General features: G+C 32.1%; 2 protein-coding genes and 1 long non-coding RNA gene across 3 annotated transcripts; 1 reads left to right on the forward strand and 2 right to left on the reverse strand.

The window, feature by feature from the left end:
* The first annotated feature begins 1831 nt into the window (after positions 1-1831).
* LOC114373422 (fasciclin-like arabinogalactan protein 3) lies at positions 1832-2620 on the forward strand. The gene has a single exon (XM_028330882.1). The coding sequence runs from the start codon at positions 1832-1834 to the stop codon at positions 2618-2620; it is 789 nt and encodes a 262-aa protein (XP_028186683.1).
* A 1817-nt stretch (positions 2621-4437) lies between these two features.
* LOC114377688 lies at positions 4438-5791 on the reverse strand. The gene is made up of 2 exons (XR_003659130.1): positions 5514-5791; positions 4438-5266 (listed from the first exon to the last, which is right to left on the reverse strand). It is a non-coding gene; the product is annotated as an uncharacterized LOC114377688 (long non-coding RNA).
* A 5181-nt stretch (positions 5792-10972) lies between these two features.
* Positions 10973-17089, reverse strand: LOC114376475 (ribulose bisphosphate carboxylase/oxygenase activase, chloroplastic). Its single transcript, XM_028334615.1, has 12 exons — positions 16719-17089; positions 16532-16617; positions 16416-16425; positions 16008-16070; positions 15640-15753; positions 15329-15390; positions 14223-14277; positions 13874-14075; positions 13531-13637; positions 13138-13193; positions 12461-12553; positions 10973-11591 (listed from the first exon to the last, which is right to left on the reverse strand). The coding sequence occupies exons 1-12, from the start codon at positions 17047-17049 to the stop codon at positions 11484-11486; spliced, it is 1287 nt and encodes a 428-aa protein (XP_028190416.1). The 5' UTR covers positions 17050-17089; the 3' UTR covers positions 10973-11483.
* Between the last annotated feature and the right edge of the window lie 4214 nt (positions 17090-21303).

Here is a 21303-nt window from a genome sequence, read left to right on the forward strand (position 1 = left end):
TGGTAAGTAGATGCAATTTAAACATGATTTGAAACTAAACGGATGCGATGGAAGTAAGACTGAGGAGGAAACATCCCTTTTGTAATTTTTTATTTGAAGTTTCATACTCTGTTTTTAGTAAAGTTATTATTTTAGTCTCCTAAAAACTTAATTAAATCCTCTCATTTTTTAAAATTATTTTCTGCCTGCAGTATTTTTTTTCTAGTGAGTATTTCCCTTTGTTGACATCATGAGATAGAAAGTTATAATCTTTGTAAGAATGGTAATATAAAAAATGATGTGCATGTATAATGAAGTATTTGAATTGATCACTTCCTTCATTTTCCATTCAGCTTTTATAACGTACTCAATAATTTTTCTTTCAAATCACACCAATTGTTATCTTTACTTGGAATCGGTTATAAAAGATCATCCAGAATAATTCCAGTCTAATATTTGTTTTGACTCTGAGTCTTTTATATCTATGATTGTATTAAATACTTATAAAAAATGAATACATTGGTTCAAATTTGAGTGATATATATATATATATATATATATATATATATATATATATATATATATAACTCAAATTTAATTAAGAACTCATATAATATGATATAATTAATAGATAACAATATTTTTTAAATATGTGATTAAATGTTTGATGCTTAGTTTGTATATATGAAAAATATATGTTAGAAAATATTAATTCCTTAAATAGATTTCAATACCTTGAAGAAATATTTGACTTTCAATAAAAAAATACCCTTGAGTTCAGCAAAAAAATAAAATAATAATAGTTTTACATATCACTCATAGATAGAACATTATGTTGTTAATTAAAAGTTTAAGTCACTTATAATAATGTTGACTATTTTCTAAATTTACACCTGATCAAGTCCTCAAGCTTATGTAGCTGTTTCTTAGTAAAGGTGTTCAAAATCAATTACAAACTATTTGTAAATCGTTAAATTGATTCAAAAAATTAAAAATGAATTAAATCAAAAATTACAAAAATAAAATACCTCAAAATCTTTTTTTTTTTTTTTTGCAATTTGCTTTGATTTTTAGATTTTTTTAAAAAGAATTTCCAGGTTTTGTTATAAAAACCTAACCAAACTGCATATTATAATACTGACTTTATTTAATGGATTTTAGCATTATGCAGCTAGGATTTTTTAATTTTTTTAATGTATATGATTTATTGTGTATTTTCTTATAATAAATTTGCAACATGTGATTTTTGTTGTGATAATTAATAACAAGTATTAGATATTTTACTTTGCTTTAGGACTTGGCACGAGATTAATTTATTAAGTCTTAGGCAACGGTAGGCTTTGGTTCAAAACATATATTGAGCATATATATGTGACTTCAATATACATGCGTGCCTAAAGGGGTGAACCCAAAGACGGCCGGGCTCTTAATTACTTTAGATTTTAAACAAACTTGCGTAGTCTATGATTATGCATGCAATATTAATTTCAGCAACAAGGTTAAAATTCCATCAGGTATTTGGTCCGTGGTACACGTGCATAAAATAAATATGCATGGTGGATATTAAACAGAAAGAAAAACAATGATCAATGAACTAAAATTAGACGAGACGCATGCATAGGTTGTGAAACGTGAAAGTGGCCTGGCAATGTAAAGAAATTAAAGTCCCACCATTCAAGTACGTAGCAACGATCCGAGTATAGCTCCTAAAAATGTGTAGGAACAACTTCAGATACGGATCTGAATGGAGAAACATATATGTATATATACGAGTGATGAGTGTGGGTATCCCAAAAGGTGTAATAAGAATTGAATAAGAGATATGGAGGTGATGGGTAGTCGTTGGACGACAATGGTGCTAATTATGTCAGTGGCGATGGTGCAGTGTGGTGTGATGAGTATTGACATAGATAAAGTGATGAGGCAATACCCAGAGTACAGCAGATTCAGCAAGTACCTGAGCCAAACGCAGTTGGCCAGAGCAATAAGCGGGAGGCCAAGCGTAACGGTGCTGGCAGTGGATAACACCGCCATGGGTCCTCTGGAGGGGAAACCAGTGGACCACATCAAGAACATCTTGAGAGTCCACGTGGCACTCCAATATCTTGACCTTGACCTGCAGGACAAGCAAACCATCGCCCTCCCCACACTGTCTCAGGGAGTGCTCTTGAAGATCAACAAGGGCGCCGTCACCTTTGTCTCTGCTACTCATCCAAACGCCGTCGTCCGCGCCAGATTGATCAAACCCATCATCGTCTCTCAATCCCACAATAATATCTCAGTTGTCCAAGTAAACAGCCTCATAATCCCCCCCACCAATCCCAATGCTCTAATCCCCCTAATACCACCCGTGCCTCTTCTAACACCGGTTCCGGTCATCTCCCCTCTGCCTATAATCACACCTGTTCCGGTTGTACCACCTTCTCTTCCCATCAATCCCCCGGCGCCAGTAGTATCGCCGGTGCTTCCGATGAATCCCCCTGCGCCCGTGCCTGTAGTTCCTGTTCCAGTAGATGGGGGGGTTTCCACTACTCCTGGCGCAGATGAACCTAAGTCAGGGCTGGTCCTATTTGGAGTCAATTGGTCTTTAGCTATTTTCCTTACTTTCTCATCAATCTATTTAACAATCTTATATCATTGATAGATATCACATGACTGCAGGATGTAGGACTAGGACAATTAGTTCATTTCTTTTGCCTTTCATTCCTCTTCCTCTAGTATCCAATAATACAAATTAAATGAAAAAAGCTTCAAACACAATTACTATTTTGTTGCTTGATGCTATCCATCTTTCCTGATTCATGTCTTAAATGCATGCATCAGAAAGCCGCCAAAGTCATTACCATTTGTTCCAAAATGGTGACAACAAACTACCAACCCCTACTACTGCGTAGTCGCTTACATTACCATTTACTTGCATAACCCAGGTCGAGGTGTTTGTTTGCTCTTAATAGATTTTTTATTCCTACAGCTTTTGGATAGCTGGACTCAACTCAGTGGCCTTAATTTGTTTTACAATAAGAGTGTCAGAGTGACTTGTGTTAAGATTTCTCTCTGTCAGACACAAATCCAGTTTTAAACTGCTCCCCCCTAATTATCACAACAAGAAGTTAAATTTTCGGAGCATCTGATGAAAGAAGAGCTTATATAAAGCTTATTAAAGTTTATAAAAGTAGCTTATGACCTTCCTACAAAATTTAACTTATAAGTAAACTTTTAAAATAATTATTTTAGTTGTGATATAAATCTTCATCATATATATATAAAAGAAACATATAAACATTAAAATCAATAAAAAAATGATTAAATTAGTTATTTTTAATTAATAGTACCATAATTTATTTATTTTTTTAAAAATATCCTTAAATTTAAATGTCACAAGTGATGATCACATTTAAGATCACTAATATTTGTAATCTAATAAGTGAATGTCAAGTAAATAAACTTAATAATAATTTTAAGAGTATACAAGAAATTTAATCCTTAGTAAGTTTGAAAAGTAGTCATTATTTCTTATAATTATTAAACCAAAGACATAATTTGTTTCTTATAAATATGACCCAATGTAGTAACTTATTATTATTTTTCTTACTTATCATAGTATTAATACAAAGTATTTATCACTGGACATTATGATTAATCTCTATATGTAAACCATGAATATACACGAAATGAATAATTTTTTAATATTGTTTATTTCATATCCAAGATCAAGACTTGAATCCTAAAAAATTTAGTTAAATGACACAAGTCATTGTCATTTTGTCAACATTTGTTGGTTAGTAAGTTGTTGTTAAATAAGAATTTGATTAAAATATTTTTTAGTGTACCTTTTGTATTGAATACATGCAACTTTAAAATTACATGGTGAAACAAATGATTTACTTATCAAACCAACTATTAAATTGTTGTCAAGAGACTTGCATTAAGGTATATTACTGTTGTGAAAGTTCTATCCTGGCAGCCGTATTGATTTTTATACTGTTTAATTCTGTAGTTAATGATAATATTCTTAAAAATGTATAGCTCGGAAGATGAAATTCTTGGGTACCAACTTTCGTGCATGATTTGAAATTTTGAATTAACTGATTTGAAACAAGTCATCCTTGACAATGGATACCTTCTTGGCTGGCTGTTATTATTGTAGATTCAAAACAAGATTTTTTGAACAATCACATCATATCTGTAATTTCATTTGAAAGTGGAGATATTTGGATATTTTACTTTCAGTCGGTGGTTAATATTTACGCGGCAGAAAGAAAGCAACAAATATCAGATATGAAACTTCTTATGGATGTTTGAGAAATGTTCTTTTTTGTTCCAGAAGTAATCTAGTTTTGACATTCTTTTAAATCATTGAATTGAAATTGTACTTTAGGAAGGTTAGTAGTTAGAACCCACCGCATTAGTTTCAATCTAATTGAAGGTAAAGATGATGACAAGAAGGGGAAAATGAAATTTGTGTGATAATATCAAATCTTTTAGAATTGGTATAAATAGGAACAAGCTGATGTACTGCTTCAAATACATTTGACCGATTAGTAGGTTGAGGACGATCCTGGACTAATGAAATAGAAATTCACGTATATATATGATTGATGTACTTGGATGCGTCTTTCTTTTGTTAAACACAGTTGTGGTCTGAAAGTGGATAAATTTAAGATTATGATAGCATAAAGCGTTGGCTCACTTGTAAGTTTTGACTCAGGATCTTACAGAGACAAAAGTTGAGATAATAAAGACTCTGCTGCTTGTTACTAACAGTGACCATAGTTAACTATTGTAATCCTCCGGGCTAACGAGGCGCTGCTTCAATGTCAGTGAGACATGAAATCTACTTGCTTTGCAGTTAGAGAAACAGTAGCTATTCCCCAAAAGCTCTTGGGTGTGAAACTATTGGTATATTTACATATATACTACTACTGTACTGTGACAGGGTAGTAGAGTTTGAGTTGAACACGACATGTGCTAAGTTTTAGAAGCCAAGAAGAAGAAGAAGAGAAGAATCATGATGCTGGCAATGGGAAGATAAAAGGAGGGTGGCTTGCCAGCTGCAGAAGCGGTTTTATTTATAAACTTGAAACTTGTGTCTGGTTTTAACTTGAAGCGTGATTTGCAGATTGAGTATGGTTGGACCATACAAAGATCCTCCAGAAGGGAAACTGCTTGCGCTTATGGTGGTTTTCTATAACTTCACCTTCGGTTCTCTGTAGCATTTCCCACATCACTTGTACATCTTGATATCCACAAGTCTGTACATCATCCTGAAGCTTGAGCAGCCCTGCTCCTGGGGCAAAAAAAAAGAAGAAAGTAGTCTCTATGAGATGAATGAATATGATGAATTGAAAATCACGTTGTGATACAGGGCAGATACATTTTGAGATCCATTCCAGTCAAGCAACAAATTACAAATATTGGGTGCTGAAATTGTTAATTAAATAGCGTGTGACGTAGAAAGTGGAGATAAATTAAGTAGATAAACAATGACAAGGGTGGTATCTGTAAATCAATTAATCTCTGTTCGGAGGGGGTACCGTTTTTGCGAGGCTTGAGGCGAGCAGAGAGAGAAAGCCAGACACGCCTGAGGGGAAAAAACATGTTGGCCCAAATCTCCATAAGGTTGTTTGGTGATGTGTTGTTGATCTTCTTCCTCCTCCTCCTCCTCCTCTGCCCAAGTGGCACCGCTGCTATTCTTTTTAACCCGGCCAGACCTCACCACTTATGAGCTCAGCCTCACCTTTCTCTCTTATAAAACACACTCACCGACACGTCATTTTAATTATTCACCTTCCCCCTCATTTATTAATAAACACGCTCTCATCTTATCACCCTATTTATAATACACGTACTACTTCTCTTTCTTTTTTTTTTTTAATGTATGTGCCATTTTAGTTTCTTTTATTTGTTTTTTTTTTTACTTAACTATCTATCCATTTTCTAAATAATTTTCTCTTTCTCATCAATTTCTTTTACTTCAGATACTCTAATTCTTATATTATATTTAACTATTTAATTTTTTTTATAGATTTTAAATATAAAATGATGGTGGAGAGAGAAGACTCCACTAATATTAATTAACCTGATTCCTTAGCAAAAATTAAAAATCTAAGTCATTGAATATTCCATATTATTATTATTATTATAGTGTCCCAAAAAAGTTAACATAAAAAATTGAAAATTAAATTTACATACAAATTAAAATAAAACAATAAAATATAATTAAATCTAAAATATTTTTACTAATATTTTCACATCATTGACAAATAATAAATCAGGGGTCGCACATTCATTTTAGAGAACTTATGTATATACTAATACCTCCTGCGGGTATATATATTCACTTTAATTTAAATTGCATATAATATGCCGCAAATACTTATCACAGTTCTTTAACTCAGCACACTATAAATTTTATCTATATATAAAAAAAACTCAGCACACTATAACTGCATAATATACTAATAACTGAACACGTTTTTATAAATTTTATTTTCCATACATGAACACGTTTTTACAATTAAGAATTCCATTCCATGTGACTCATAATTTACATTGTTCTGTTTTATGGAGGGAAAAGGGAAATGCCGAGTGGACACCTATATTTTAATTAGTTACTTGCAGATAAAGAGATAAATATTATAAGTGACAGTATAATATAATAAAAAGATGGATAAAAATAATAATATTAATAAAATATTAAAAATCATGAGATCTTCATGTGCTTGTTGATAGAAAAGATATTCATGTGTTATTAACTTATTATACACAAGAAAAACTAATACGTTATTCAATTATGCAATTATGTGTCTATCATTTATTTTTTTTCTATTTTATTTTTTAAAGCAAAATATTGCCCATCATTTTCCCTAAATTGTTACTAAAATTGTCAGAGAAAGGTAATTCAACAAAAGCGGCACCTAATCCCCGTCACTCTTTGTCCTTTTATTCATCAATATTAAATACAATAACTTGTCATTAGTTACCTCAAAAAAAAAAAATTGTCATTAGCAAAACAAACACGTGGTTGATATTGTGTTGTCCCCTTTGGTACCGTGTTTGGCTTTAGAATTTTTATACTTCATATCGTTATTATTTACCCAATTTTCCAAACAATGTAATTAACCATTAATATCTTAAGAGAGGTAAATAAAAGTTAGAAAACATTTTTGAAAAATATATAATATTATTATTATTATATATTTCTTTAAAAATATTTTATGATATGCTTGATTGAAGAAAAAAAAGTAATAGAATTTTTTTTAGATAGAGAAAAGAATATGATATATATAAAAAAGATTAAGTTGTTGGTTCAAGAGTAACTTTTTTTTTTTTACATTTTTTTTAATTTAATATTTTTAACAAGTAATTTTTTAATCATTAAATTAAAAGAAAATGAAAGAAGAAGATGTAAAGTAACTCTTTTGATATAAACTTAAGTATTTTTTCCTTATCCTTAATTCTTTTGAAATAATTTTTTATTTTTACCTAGTTTTTTTTCTTTCAAATAATGAATAAAATATTTTTTATTTAAAAACGGCTAATATTTTGTTATATTTTGAAAACTATGTTTCATCATGGAATGGTGTCGGTGAAGTTTGGTCCACGTGTTAAATTATGAAGCTGACAAAGAAGGTTCAACAGCAACAGTAGTTATTCTGTGACATGACATACGTCAGTATTCTATTAGTTATTTCGAGACAGAGGAAGAAACTTTTGGTCTTCTGAATCTAACGAGTAAGTAGTAACAAGTGCATTTTCTATCAAAATATCGGTTTTAAATACTTATTTTTTATTTATCAAAATTGACCAATTCAGCAGTTCTCCTTCCTCCAAACATGAACCCCATTTTTTATTTCTTTTAAAAATAACCGAGAGCATATTTTCAATCCATTGGATTTGAGAATTTGAAGGAATTAAGTTGCTTTTTTTCGGTAAACGTAGGTATGGATTGATGTTTGTACGCCATATTATTGAATCTGTTTTCGGTGATAACAAATGACTATGGGCAAATTACGTAATGTGAAAGAAGTCAGATTAGGATATAGAATTATATAAAGTACTACATTGTATTGAAAGGTCTAAAGTCTATAGTCTATATTATGGAAGTTTTGGGCAATAATAATAATGTAATGGGAAAAAAAAGGTTGTTAATTTGATTTTCTGAATGGACATTAATGGTCCTAGTTGAAAAGCATTAGGTGATACTGAGGAGTCTTGTTTAATTGGGATTAGGCGTATGTGTGTTGAATGTGTCAACTTCAACTGTGTGAAAGAAAGGGTAATAAGTTGTGGTGGGTGGGCTATGAGATGGAGAGGAATAATTCAAGGTTGGTGTTGGTGAGAGTGACTCACTTTTTATCCTAGTTTTCAGGCTTCCAAGTATCTCTGCATCTAATAAATCCTAACAAATCATGAATAATAACAATGTTAATGATTGTTATTATATTAATCGCGGTTATAATTTCACTTCGGGCTCGAACTTGAGAACTTGTGTTTTATTGTTTTTCCTACGTGAGCCGCTTATCAGACAATTCCCGTTCTTTATTTCCGTATCTACTTTTTATTCTAAAAAAGTACTAATAAATATCTTTGAGATATTAGTTAAAAAAATTACTCCATATAAAAAAATATTATCAACTCACTCTTTCAGTGTTTATAGCACAATTTTATCGGTACTTTTAATATAACTTTCCATTTTTAGTTTTTAATTAATGTCGTTAAGATACTTGTTAATAAGATTTTTTGGGTTAACTTGAGAAACAACAAAATGGTTATCAAGAAATGGAGTTAGAGAGTAATTAACTAACTATTATTTAATTACAATGACAACCTCTCTGTTTGAGAGGGACCAGTTCCAGCTTTGTCGCCCTTGTTCACTTTCTAACAATTAAAGTTGATTAAAAAAAATGTAGTGAGTGCATCGATGTTTTGGTTCATGAAATCATCAATAGGACAAAGAATAATGCGGAGATCCATCCGAATTTGCGAGCACTAAAGAAGGAGAAGATTGCTAATAATTTGTTATCATTCCTTACCTTCTACTATTGGGAGGGCATATCAGCTGCTGGGTAGCTGATAGTTATAGGGATGGATGACACTTGTGTAGTTTTGGATTAGATACTATAGTATTTACCTTCATAGGTACCTTTTTTATATATAAAAAAATAGATTCATACTCAAATAGATATGAGTTTTAGTGTTTCTGTATTTTTTTTTTTGGATACCTAACCACAGTACTCATAATTAAACCCATTACACACACTATTGTTAAAGATAAATGAGAGAACGACGAAATTCCAAGTTTATAAAATGAAACCGTTAGACAGTGAAAATAAGGAGTTAGGAATTTCGATTTTAATATAAGAAAATAAAATAATTAAAATAAATAAATAATACTATGGCAATTTGGAACCAAAGGATGGGGTGCGAGTGTAAACTTTTTTACAGTAAAAATACATAAAAATAAAATTCTGACGACATTGAGACATCATGCGAAATTAATTGGGCTCAAGACTCAGTTTGGTGACCATATATATGATGCATATGCTTTTGGTTTTCGGTATTGAGATTATTCGGGGGTTGAATAATTCCACTGTGGAGAAATTATACAAAAAAGGAACTCAAGCACACTGGAAAAGGGCATTATTCAAATATTGTTTTTTCGCTGAGCCATCCCACCCAATTTTGTTGCCTTGGATGTTGTCATGTTGTGGCACCCACAATCAATTTGTGCTTAAATCAAGCACACATCAGGCTTCTTTAATCTCAAATCCTACCATATATATCTGACATTCGCTTATTCTTCTTTATCGCACACCCTCTTTTCTTTTCGCCAAAGCCAATCACAAAAGATAAGAGCAAACATTAGTGCTTCTTGTTTTAGAATTGTGTAGATGAACTAACTAATACCTATATTCCACTTCACACCACTAGCCACCGAAGAAATTGTAAGTAAAGTTTTAATTACTGATTCTTTCGTATGCTTTTAATCCATCACTAAAAAGTACCCAACTTTCCAAGTTAACCAAGCATTGGATTCCGATTAAAGAGTGGACTATTTGGATTGTTCTGAGATAAAATGTAACCTTCACATGTCATCAGCACAAAATACTTAACATAGAAGGATGGCCTTAGATAAGGAATCCAGGACACGTTGGCAATCATCCTATGTTTAATATACTTACTTTTGAAGTGATTATCTTTTCTCAATGGTTAAGTGTTCAAGGTCAAGACTCTTATAAGCACCGCAAACAGAGGAAGTGGCACCCTCTGTTTCAACATTATATAATTATTATATACAACTACAGGTCTCGTTGCCACAAAGCAATATGTTTGGTCCGGTCAATTTCTCTCCATTCTATTCAATTATGTAGCAAAGTTAGATTTCAAAACAGAAATAGCCTATATCCTCTCTTTTCTAAAATTTAATCACTAAAAGCTCAAAATCCAAACCATCTAGAGATTTGCATATATTCTCATTCTGTGGTGGCCGAGAAAGTGCTTTTGTGCCCACGAATGCAATGATATTCTTGGTGGGGTTGTTGATTTATATTGTGTTTCTTAACCTTCGAAGCGCTTAATTTATATGGAGACAAGACCGACATCGGCCATGGTCAAACCGTGCATCAAATACAAAATAATTACAGCCTTGAAATTTCTCCAGTGCCATGAAGTGATTATAGGCTGAGGTGATTGGTTATGTGCCATAAAGGTGTCAACAAAGTTTCAGGTCGCTAAAAAGATTACTTGTTTTATGACAATTGAATTTTGTAAATACAAGTTTGTAAGGCTACTTCAAAAAAATTGTATAGAAATTGGGAGATTTTGCTACCGTTTCGTTCCAGAGACTTGTACATAATGGGACAAAAGATTTTCTTTTTAGCTTGGGGGAATTAGGGCTTATATACTTACTCATTGTTCCACCGTCCAATTCAAATAAAATAGCGATTCAGGATAGTAAGTCACATACAAAACTTCTAAGTAGTACACAGGATGAAGAAAATCAATCAGAGTTTATTAATTATTTGGGCAAACAAAAGCATATTCAAGACTGAAATGAATCATCCAGGATGTTGGTAGGGTTGACTATTCCAGGTAACTTCGTTGCCAATTCTGTTACTTATTGATACTAATGGCCTTTTGTGGTTTGTTTCCTATACTAATACTTGGATTTGAATACTATAAAGCACCAGCAGGCTAAATTATAAGAATGATTACATCACCTTTGAACTAACGGTACTATAAGGATACAATGATACACGAACAAGCGGCTCAGCAATGTAAGGTTAAACATTGCACTGTTTTTGGATAACATTTCATGCAATTCCTTATCTTAAAAATGGGTTACATCATGATAAATAACGATTCTTATAAAAACTGGGAAATTGCTAAAGAGAAGCACCCTGTTCGAAAGTGGACCGTATCCACGATAGCAACTTTACACGGATTCCAAACTGGCCCAATCATAATTCCTGAGGACTTGCACCACGGCAACATTCTTTATATTAGTCATCTATGTTCTTCATGTATTCCTTTGAAAGTTTAGTTTCCATTATCAACCGTTGTTCTTTGATTAGAGAATAACCCGATTCAAGTAAAGCATCCACCGTTTGCTATCCAACCAAATACAAAAGCAGCGTCAACTTCATTTGCATTCTTTTCACATAAACCCAATCAAGATGTTAAAAGGAAAACAAGAAAATATAAAAGGGACAAAAAGAAACGAAAGAAACAAGACAAGACAGTCAAACAGGTCAGATATGTATATTTCCTCAACCATCATCAACTTCTCTAAAAGACTAATATTTCGTGAATGAAATAAAAGTACGAGTTAAGAGCTGTATATTTCTAAGTTAGCAGAGGATGTCCAAACGTTGGGCAACTAGGGCAGAAAAAGAACCGACCTAAATGAAAGTCAGTATTATTACAGTGTCACTGAAAAATTACTGCAGCAATAGTGAAAGATCTCATTAAGTGCAAGAGAGATACTAACAATAAAAATATCTCATATAAAACATCATGGATGAAAATCCTTGGGGATATCCTTTAAATTTTTTTACTTTGATTTTTGAACGTCTTAAGACATCCGCTTGAAGAATTTTAATTCAATTATATATATATATATATAACAGACTAGATTTTTTTATCTTCTATCTACATGGTGGCAAACTACAAACGTAGAATATGCTTTGTCAATACCAATTATTGTTCATATTTCTATTTTTTAATAAAATAATATTTCATTTAATGCTAGAATAAATCAGTCAAGTCAATTTGAATTGCACTAGAATAGAAAATCGGCGACCCTAATCCGTTTTGGGCCTTTTGGCTCATATTCGCCAATAATTTTTAACGGATAAATGAGCTCTCAAGCAATATTTCATTGATACTAATTTGATCACAGCCAATTCCTATCAGTTAGTGGACCAAGCAGGACACAGAATAAGTGTAGAAACAGGGAAAAAAGGGCTGATTAATTTACCTCTGGAGGAATAAATACAGGAAGGCTTTGGTCCTTTCTTCTCTTGAGAAGTTTGTTTCCAAAATTTTCAACACCTCCAATATCATCAATCCACTAAAATCCATCACAAATATATATGTTATTAAAACTGAGCTTTATGAAAAAAGTTAAAAAGATTTGGATGCTAATCTTCTCTGATCTCATGTATAATGGCCGTTGTCAATTATCATTGTTGAAACATCAGCTATGTCAAACATTGGTATTTATTGAAATTTACTGTAGATACTAGATAGTTGCATTTGCATTAGTCTTACTCTTGTACCATGGAAACATTCCTTTAGTTATATACCTAAATAATATTAAAATGCAAGGTGATAGAAACATACACAATTTTCAATTGGATTTTAAGTATATGATTATATGCTAATAAAGAGTTGGTCATGAAGCAACTTAATCCCCACACAAAATCTGAGAGATATAATGAGTGAATAATTTCTGTAGTGCCGAACAAACCACATTCAAGAGTCACAAAAAGAGAGAATCCCTTCCCCCCCCCCCCCCCCTCTTTTTTTATATCATTTGTCCTGGTGTAATATTTCAATTGAATGATAAACATTAAAGGTAATTGAAAATTATAATTCTGCTTTTTTGAAATGGAAAATCAGATACATACCAGTAAGATCTAAATGTAAACTTACCTTTAAAATAGATCTGTCATATGTACGTGATCTTAGAGCTCCATAAAAGTCCAAAGCTGTCAACAACAAAATAAATGAAAAATTAAACACCCTGATATCTCAGACATGAAGAAAGTAAGTTACATCAGATAAAGAATCAAATTAAATAATCCTTTAATGCAAAGAAAGTTATAAAACATAAGGCACTCTACAGGAAATATCAGCCACAGGCTAGTATGTGGATAAGCATGAACTTCAAACCATATCACTAACAATCTCAGAAAAATAATTAGGCAACCATAACATTTTTTTCCATATTACTTAATTTATCAAATAATACATGCTCTTTATAACTACTCATGCTTTAACAGCATATCTGTAACAAAAAACTTTTCTGGACCTACATGTGAGTACCTTGATTAGGGAAAGTGTTCACAACCCTTTCAACTTCATCCCTAGATATACTGTCTTTCTCATACATTCTGTGAACGATATTAAGGATATCTTCCTGGTTAGGTTGCCTGTTCCACATTTACAGACAATATTTTAGTTTTAGGGAAGAGTGGCATGGTTACTTATCTCCATGAAATCAGATATTTCCAAGTCCTTACATAAGCAATGTGATATATGATGCAAATTCCACCTGCAACACTAATCTAAAACTTCAACTAAAACCCTGTATCTAAATATGTACCCTCAAAAACTCCCTCAAAATGGTAAGTATAATAAACCTAGAATAAGACGGATTACAATTTACCAGTAAAACTTATCCATCCTTCCATCGCGTATCAGTGGAGCGTAAAGAGTTGAAAAATCGTTCCCTGTTACAATGATTGGAATTCTGTTTGTGACATCTGATTCTCGCCAATCTTGACCAACACTTACTCTTGTAGGATTGTCTGACAGATTCATAAGAGTCCCAACAACAATTTGATTGTTGACTGTCATTTGAGTATTCCCTACATGAAAATAGCAAAATTACATTCAGGAAATAGTTGACCAAATACCTGTAACAACACAATACACACATACATGGAATGTAATGAACAAAAAGGGGGTTATGTACACAGTTATGTTTCTCCATTCTAAATCAGATGTTAGCTTACCAAATCTACCAAGGCCAGCATCAATATCATTGATCATCAAACAGCTCATTTTTCCCTGTATCAGGAAAGCAATACTAAACAATGTTAGCAGATTAAACAATTGCAATAACATTGCTCAATTCAAAACATAGGTATTGAAGCTAGAGGTAATACTGATATGAACAATCTTAAACTATTTCAACCAAATTAGAAGGTGAACGTTGGACAGGTCAGCCTTCAGAATGTCATCATCACCACTTGGTATAAACATTGTTCAAATAACATTAGCCTACATCATCAACTCAAGGAATTGCAATAACATTGTTCAACTAATAAATACTCAAGTTAGAAGTAAATTAGTGTTTTTTACACAGAAACAGTCAAGTTAAAGGTGCAAGCAGGATAGGAAGTTGAGCTTTCCCTTCATTGAAAGTTAGATCCCTTTGATGGTAAATATGAATTAGGATTTTGGCCTGTTTGTTTAACCATTAGAAAATCAATTCTAGCACTTTCCACTGAAAAGCACAAGTTCCAATGCAATTTCTCCCTTGGCTTTTTCAAATCTAACTTTACTCCAATTCTAAACCAAATGGACACTTAGTACATTAGCAAATATCATATGTTAGCAAACGTAAAGGATATGAGAGAGGGGGAGAGAGAGAGAAAGAGGACAGTTTAAGGGAGAGTGCAAAAAGAAAAAAAAGTACAAGCAGAGAAATATGAAGTTTGCAACACAATCTTTAGGTGATCAATGTCAAAAACCTCTAATAGCATAAACTGAAGCACAAATGTTAATTTGTTCAGAATAGATCATATTAGCATTCTTTTCTGCTTAGCATAGGGAGAGTAAATTCTGGTAAGTTTAATTTGGACATATGAATGATTCATTTTAAGCTTTTTTTGAGGTTGTCATTTATCAAAAATTTCTTTCTAATATCTTCATCAAAGAAATGATAACTTCAAAGCAACATTTTCATAATACCTTACAAAGAAGAGAAGATTGTAGGGTTCAATTTCCATAAAACATGGAATATTATCTTTTCCAAAGCCAAAGTCATGTAATTAATCACATAAAGTAACATTTGAACATCAAAACAAGACATACTGAAAACTTTAAAACTCCTAACTTGATTCTGGACCACTTGAGATGCTGTTCTATAGCGTTCACGAATCAATTTTCCTGGCTCTCCTGTAAATGAAAATGAGTAGATGATACACATGCACAAAATGCATAATTAAACACGTTTAGAAATAAGGGTAAGAACTAATCTAAATAAGAATTGCAATGAAAACAATTTCCAAATAATTCCATCGATCATTTATTAGCGTTGGATGGGAGAACTAATTAACATCAGAATCTTATTATATCATGAAAATAGAAATTACTTTGTTCATTGAAAGATGTGCGTCTATATTAAGTATCAAGGAAGCAACTTACCAGCTCTCTCTGATTCTAGTTCCCCAGCAGACATAATTACAGGTTCAATTCCCATAGCCTGAAATATAAGTTCTGTTTGAAATGATTTCCCTTGCCCTTTTCCTCCCCAAATACCTGAAAGAAAGTGAAAAATAAAGGTTAAATTTTAAAACAGAATGTGCAAAACATTCCCAATTGCATTTAGATTATACATGAAGCCTAAAGATTTCTTTGCGTGCATCAATCTCACGATTGCATTTGAGACAGAGAGAAATACAGTTTTCAAATAGATATTACTAACAGCAGGAACCTCACAACAAATTGTTATTTTAGTTTGTTTAGGGTTTTAGATAAGCTATGGGAAAATTCATTTGCAGTTTGGTTCATACCTAGAATTAAAGGAACTTTAGTGTTGAGGACACGAGCTAGGTAGTTCTTCACAATGTGACATACTGCATTCACAAGGGGGGGGGGGGGGGGGGGGGAGTTACAATAATGAGAATCATGTATAAATTTGAATACATACAATTACAGAAAGGAAATGAGAGATGATGCAAGATTGAATAGATATAATAGGTGCATCAACTAACTAGAAATTTATAAGTGTATAAGATAAGTAAGCGGCAGCATTGATGGAGTGACAGGATGATGACAATTGACCAAAAACAGTAATGATAGAGAATGTATATAGTACAGAATGATGAGATAGGAAAATAAAAGAAATGACGTTAGTTTTACCAAGCTCACTTACTGCACCAAAATGAGTTATCACAGTGGGTCATTTTCAGAGAACTTACCAACTTTGTCCTGTGAAAAAAAAAAAAAAAAAGAGAAGCGAAGAGAAGCTGAAAAATGAAAGTTGAGAGAGAGAATGAAATTGGAATAAATATGATTTGATAAGAAAGTAGAGTACCATGAAGAGAGGAGCGATGTAATAATCGCCCTGAAGGTATTGAAAGGACCTCGTCACTTTTTGACGATAATCAAAGACAATGTCCGCTGCAACACAAAACAAAAAACAAAAGGGGGAGGTGATGTTTGATTGTTATTGATGGAAAAAAATGTGGAGCGTGAGAATAAAGGAATGGCATTAGAATTACAATCTTTGCCGAGAAAATTGCCGGCGAAAAGAGAATCGATGACGCCAGCACGCTGGCCGACGGCGATGTTCATGTTATCAGCCTCTTTCCCAAGTCGGTAGAGATAGTCTCTTCCCTCAGCGTCTTGGGCTTCCCACGACGACTGCTGAGACAACCGCTTTTCCTTCTTCTTCTTCTTCTCCTTCTCCTTCTCTTCATCACTATTATCACTGCATCGAACACGCAATTGCCCTCTGTGACTGTATGCATATCGATATTTTACGGTTGGATTTGGAATTGGAACCCTTAGACATGGACATGGTGGTGCTGAAGGTGATAACAACTTCGTCATCAGTCTTACCAGATGAAAGACAATTCCCCGCCACCCAAATCATTTCCATATATTATATACTATATCTTTTTTCTCATCCATTTTTTTTTAAATAATGGTATTTCATCAAATTTCAAATTATTATTTTAAGACCGATTAAAAATAGCTCAGAGTCAGAGAGAGAAGATTGAGTCAATCTCAATTTTGCATTTCCATTTTGGTGAGGGAGCCCACGGAGAGTGACTAGGGAATTGCTTGGGTACGCACCAATTTTCAATAAATGTCAAAAATATTTTTATGGGTATTTTCGATTATAATAGTAGGAGGAGTATTTCATTTTTGTAGCGTCATTTTTTTTTTCTTCGCAAAATCTCAATCACTTAGTATAAGTTTCTTCCGTTAAGGTTGGTTTCAAAACGTATTTAGTCTCTGATGGTGTAGGTGCATTGTTCAGGAGTATATGGTAAATTTTGGTTGATTTTCGTCACCGGAAAAGAAGAAGTACGCGAAAAAAATTTGAAGAACCTACGAATTGACAATCCATATGATTCATACGGATTAACAATTTGTATGATTCATACGGATTGACAATCCGTATGTCCATATTGATTGACAATCCGTATGTCCATATGGATTGACAATCTGTATGGTTCATACAGATTGCTGATCTGTAGGTTTGTAATTTTTTTTTAAATTGTGAATAAAATTATATGATTGTAATAATTTTAGCAATTGTGTGAATTTTTTTTAATAATTTTAGTAATTATAAAAATATTGATTTTGATATTATTGTGGTATAAAAAAATATTGATTTTGTGATATTATTTTATAGTTTTATAGTGGTATAAACAAATGTATTTAGTAATTAGATTGTTAAAAAAAATTATAATACATATAAACTTTTTAAAAATTACTAAAACTAACATTAGATTGCTTAAATTTTAATTTAGTGATTAATTAAAAATAAATTTATTCATAAACATGACCAAATTAATTACTAAAAGATACTATTTGTCGCTCAATGTTACTTCAACATTGCAAAAAATTTATGATCAACACATAGTAAAACAACTATTATATAAGAAACTGATAACTAACAAAGGGATAATATTAGACAAATTGTTTGTAGCAAAAGTATAGTTAGGGAATTCCTAATAATTAAAAGGAATAATGTTCCAAGTCCTAATAATGCTCAAAGTCGTAATAATGTTCCAAGTCCTAATAATGTTGAATTTAATTCATAAACATGACCAAAATAAAACATGATTAACTATTGGATCAAGGAATTCGGAGATAATTTCCATGTCAGCTTTGAAGGACAGGGTTTCACAAAAATATTTTCATCCAACTCCAATTTTAATTTTCTTTTTCCACTGATTGAACCCAACCCGACATTCTGCAACGTCCTTCAAATGCAAATGAGTCCAGCCTTTGTCTTTAAGAAAGCAATACATGGTACTTGGAACGTCCTGATATAAGAATAATGTTATGTCAACAATTTATGAAATTTAAAACTTGGAAGATAAAGAATTGTTGGCACCTAAATTGAAAAGTTGTTTACCAGGTTGCTGCAGATAACTTTGTGCGAAGTGAGATATACCTTGAAAGTGACAGAATTTGGCACTTGACACTATAATGAGTGTCATCTTGAGAATGATTTTGGAAGGCTATTGCTCTTGAATATGGTGAGAAAGAATACACTCTTACCATAATGAGTTAGCGACACTTGATGATCTTCGGTTAGGTGATAAAAATCTCTTAGTGTTGTACACCCTACTACAATGACTGATTGGTTCAAATCTTGGTTGTAGACAATGGTATGGAAATTTCCATCCTTGTCAATGAAATGCCATAAACGGTCAAATATGTCTTTCCACCTCATAGCAAATGACATACTAACTTCATCGTAAATCTACATTTGATATAACAAAATAAGGTTGGTTAGTTACACAAAATAGCAAAATAATGATATGTTAATTAAATCAAAATGAAGATGACCTAGTCTTTGGCGTTAACGGTGTTTAAAATAGTATCTAGTGGAATCGCGATGTTCAGCATGATCTTGGCTATTTCGCAGCATTATTTGTACTCTTCATTTGTTAATTCTGACATAATTCATATTCAAGTATGATATAACAAAATTGGCATTCAATTAGCAGTTATGATGAACGCCAATTCATTCTTAGTAATTGATAGAATTATTAATCTATTAACTCGACATATATTTGAAAGAAATCATTCTTAGCATTAAAATTTTTAATATATATTTAATACACATATAAGTTTACATAATAAATTTTGTAATAATTAATTTTGATCTAATAATATATTTTTATATATATATATATATAATTTTTTTATTAAACCTATTATTTTCATTTAAAATTTATATATGTAAAAAAATATTATTAGATCAAAATTAATTATTATAAAATTTATTATGTAAATTTATATATTTATTAAATATATATTACAAATTTTAATACCATTAACTATTTTTTAACATAATAAACTTGTTTGCTCTATTGATTGAATTAAAGTGTGGTACTTATAAAACGAAAGTTTCGTGTGTTCGAGAGTAGAGTTACAATTTTGCACCTCTGACTTTCTATCGGCCAAGTCCTCTGGGGACATTGTGAATTTGCATCGTTGGAAAGTGAACCCAGTCTTCCCCCTTGGATCCTCTCGCGACGGAAGAATCAAATATTACTATCTTAAGACCTGTTGTTCTTGCCAAAACCACTGAACACGATATCTATAACTTATGTTACCCCCCATTTCCACTAAATACATACTTGAACGCTTCAAAAAGTGGTGTTTCGTTAAAAAAAAAAACGTCTCCACCAACTAATAAAGAAAATGAAATTACAAAGATATGGGTTACTAAAAAATTTATTCGATTCGTATTGATATTTGCATGTGAATGATTGAATCGATTTTTTTAAAAAGTGTCTTCTCATGAAACAAAATATTGAGTGGAACTCTTAACAATGACGTAATTATGTTGACAATAAGGAAAGTAAAAAGACTTAACACTCAAATTAAAGTTGTTTTTTTATTGGCAAATTATGTTCATTAATTACGTGTAGAATTCGACTCTCAATAATGGGCAGCAAGTCAGCAATCAACTACAGGCATCTGGCACATTGACACCAACGACTAACAATTAGGTTAGATTTATCCTTGTAGTTTGCCAATTACCCATTTAAAAATAATAAAATATATTGTTCGGTAATTAATTAATACTAGTACGTCTAAGATCGTTGTTGGGCGTTGGCACTTGTTTTCTACACTTTGGATAATTTTTTGGAGTCAGTAATCTAATTAATTAATAAATTCACCAAATTATATCTGCTCTTCTTGAATGGTACATAGCTGGAATGTATCACACACCGGCATCTGCCTTACTTGTAAGTGCGTATAACGCCCCTTTAACTGTTAATATTCTACCTTCAAATATAGTAGTAATTATCAATGCAAGAAAAAAGATGTTTTATATATTATGAGAACGTGAAAGAAGAAAATTAAACACTGCTAGATCTCATTGAATTGGGGCATCAATTATAAGAAAAAGTTGCTAACTTCACGCATATTAATTTGTTGCCATAAAATCCTTGGTTTAGTTACTCGTCAATTCCCTTCTCTGATCGATCTCGATCAAATCGCAAGTACGCAAAAACTCAATGGGTAACTTATTCAGTACTAGCAGTGTAGACGAATCTTCCATTCACATGCACAACGTAGTCTAGTGAGAGAAGTACTATAGATAGTTTTGATTTTACTGCGAATTGCATGTGCATTTTAATTTAGAGTTAGCGCGCGCACATGCACACACCAAAAAAAAAAAGAACATGTTTGTATCTTTATCTATATTTTTATACCCAGTTACTTCATCCGTTAAATACAAGTGGAAAAGAAAGGTACGTAATACCCGTGTTTGTGTCTTTATCTATACTTTTATACCCAATTACTTCAGCCGTTAAATACAAGTATAGGTGACTCTAGATCTGCGCGTCGGTGCATGCGTACGTACCTATGGTGGAACCATATGGTAGCCAACTTATTTGGTGAGGTGAGGTCCATCTCCAACGAGTTTAATAATAGTCTTTAATTTTAGCAGGAATGATTACATACTCTTCATAAGTACCTGCTCGAACGTGAATGGTGTAAGGCTTGTCGCTCACTGTTGTATAATTTCCACTCCCATCCTTGGATACTATAATAGTACCGTGGCAGCACACTACAGCTGAAACTAAGATCAGCAACACTGCAGTT

Source organism: Glycine soja, chromosome 11 (genome assembly GCF_004193775.1).
Source record: "Glycine soja cultivar W05 chromosome 11, ASM419377v2, whole genome shotgun sequence".
Lineage (NCBI taxonomy): Eukaryota > Viridiplantae > Streptophyta > Magnoliopsida > Fabales > Fabaceae > Glycine > Glycine soja.

What these genes read in the sequence shown, in the direction of transcription:
- LOC114376475 (XM_028334615.1), bottom strand. Translation starts at nt 17,049, where the DNA reads ATGACGAAGTTGTTATCACCTTCAGCACCACCATGTCCATGTCTAAGG. An exon ending in ACTAGAATCAGAGAGAGCTG is followed by an intron (nt 15,391 to 15,639) that starts GTAAGTTGCTTC and finishes TTTCATTTACAG; the next exon opens with GAGAGCCAGGAAAATTGATT. An exon ending in ATGACAGATCTATTTTAAAG is followed by an intron (nt 12,554 to 13,137) that starts GTAAGTTTACAT and finishes GATGGATTTTAG; the next exon opens with TGGATTGATGATATTGGAGG.
- LOC114373422 (XM_028330882.1), top strand. Translation starts at nt 1,832, where the DNA reads ATGGTGCTAATTATGTCAGTGGCGATGGTGCAGTGTGGTGTGATGAGT.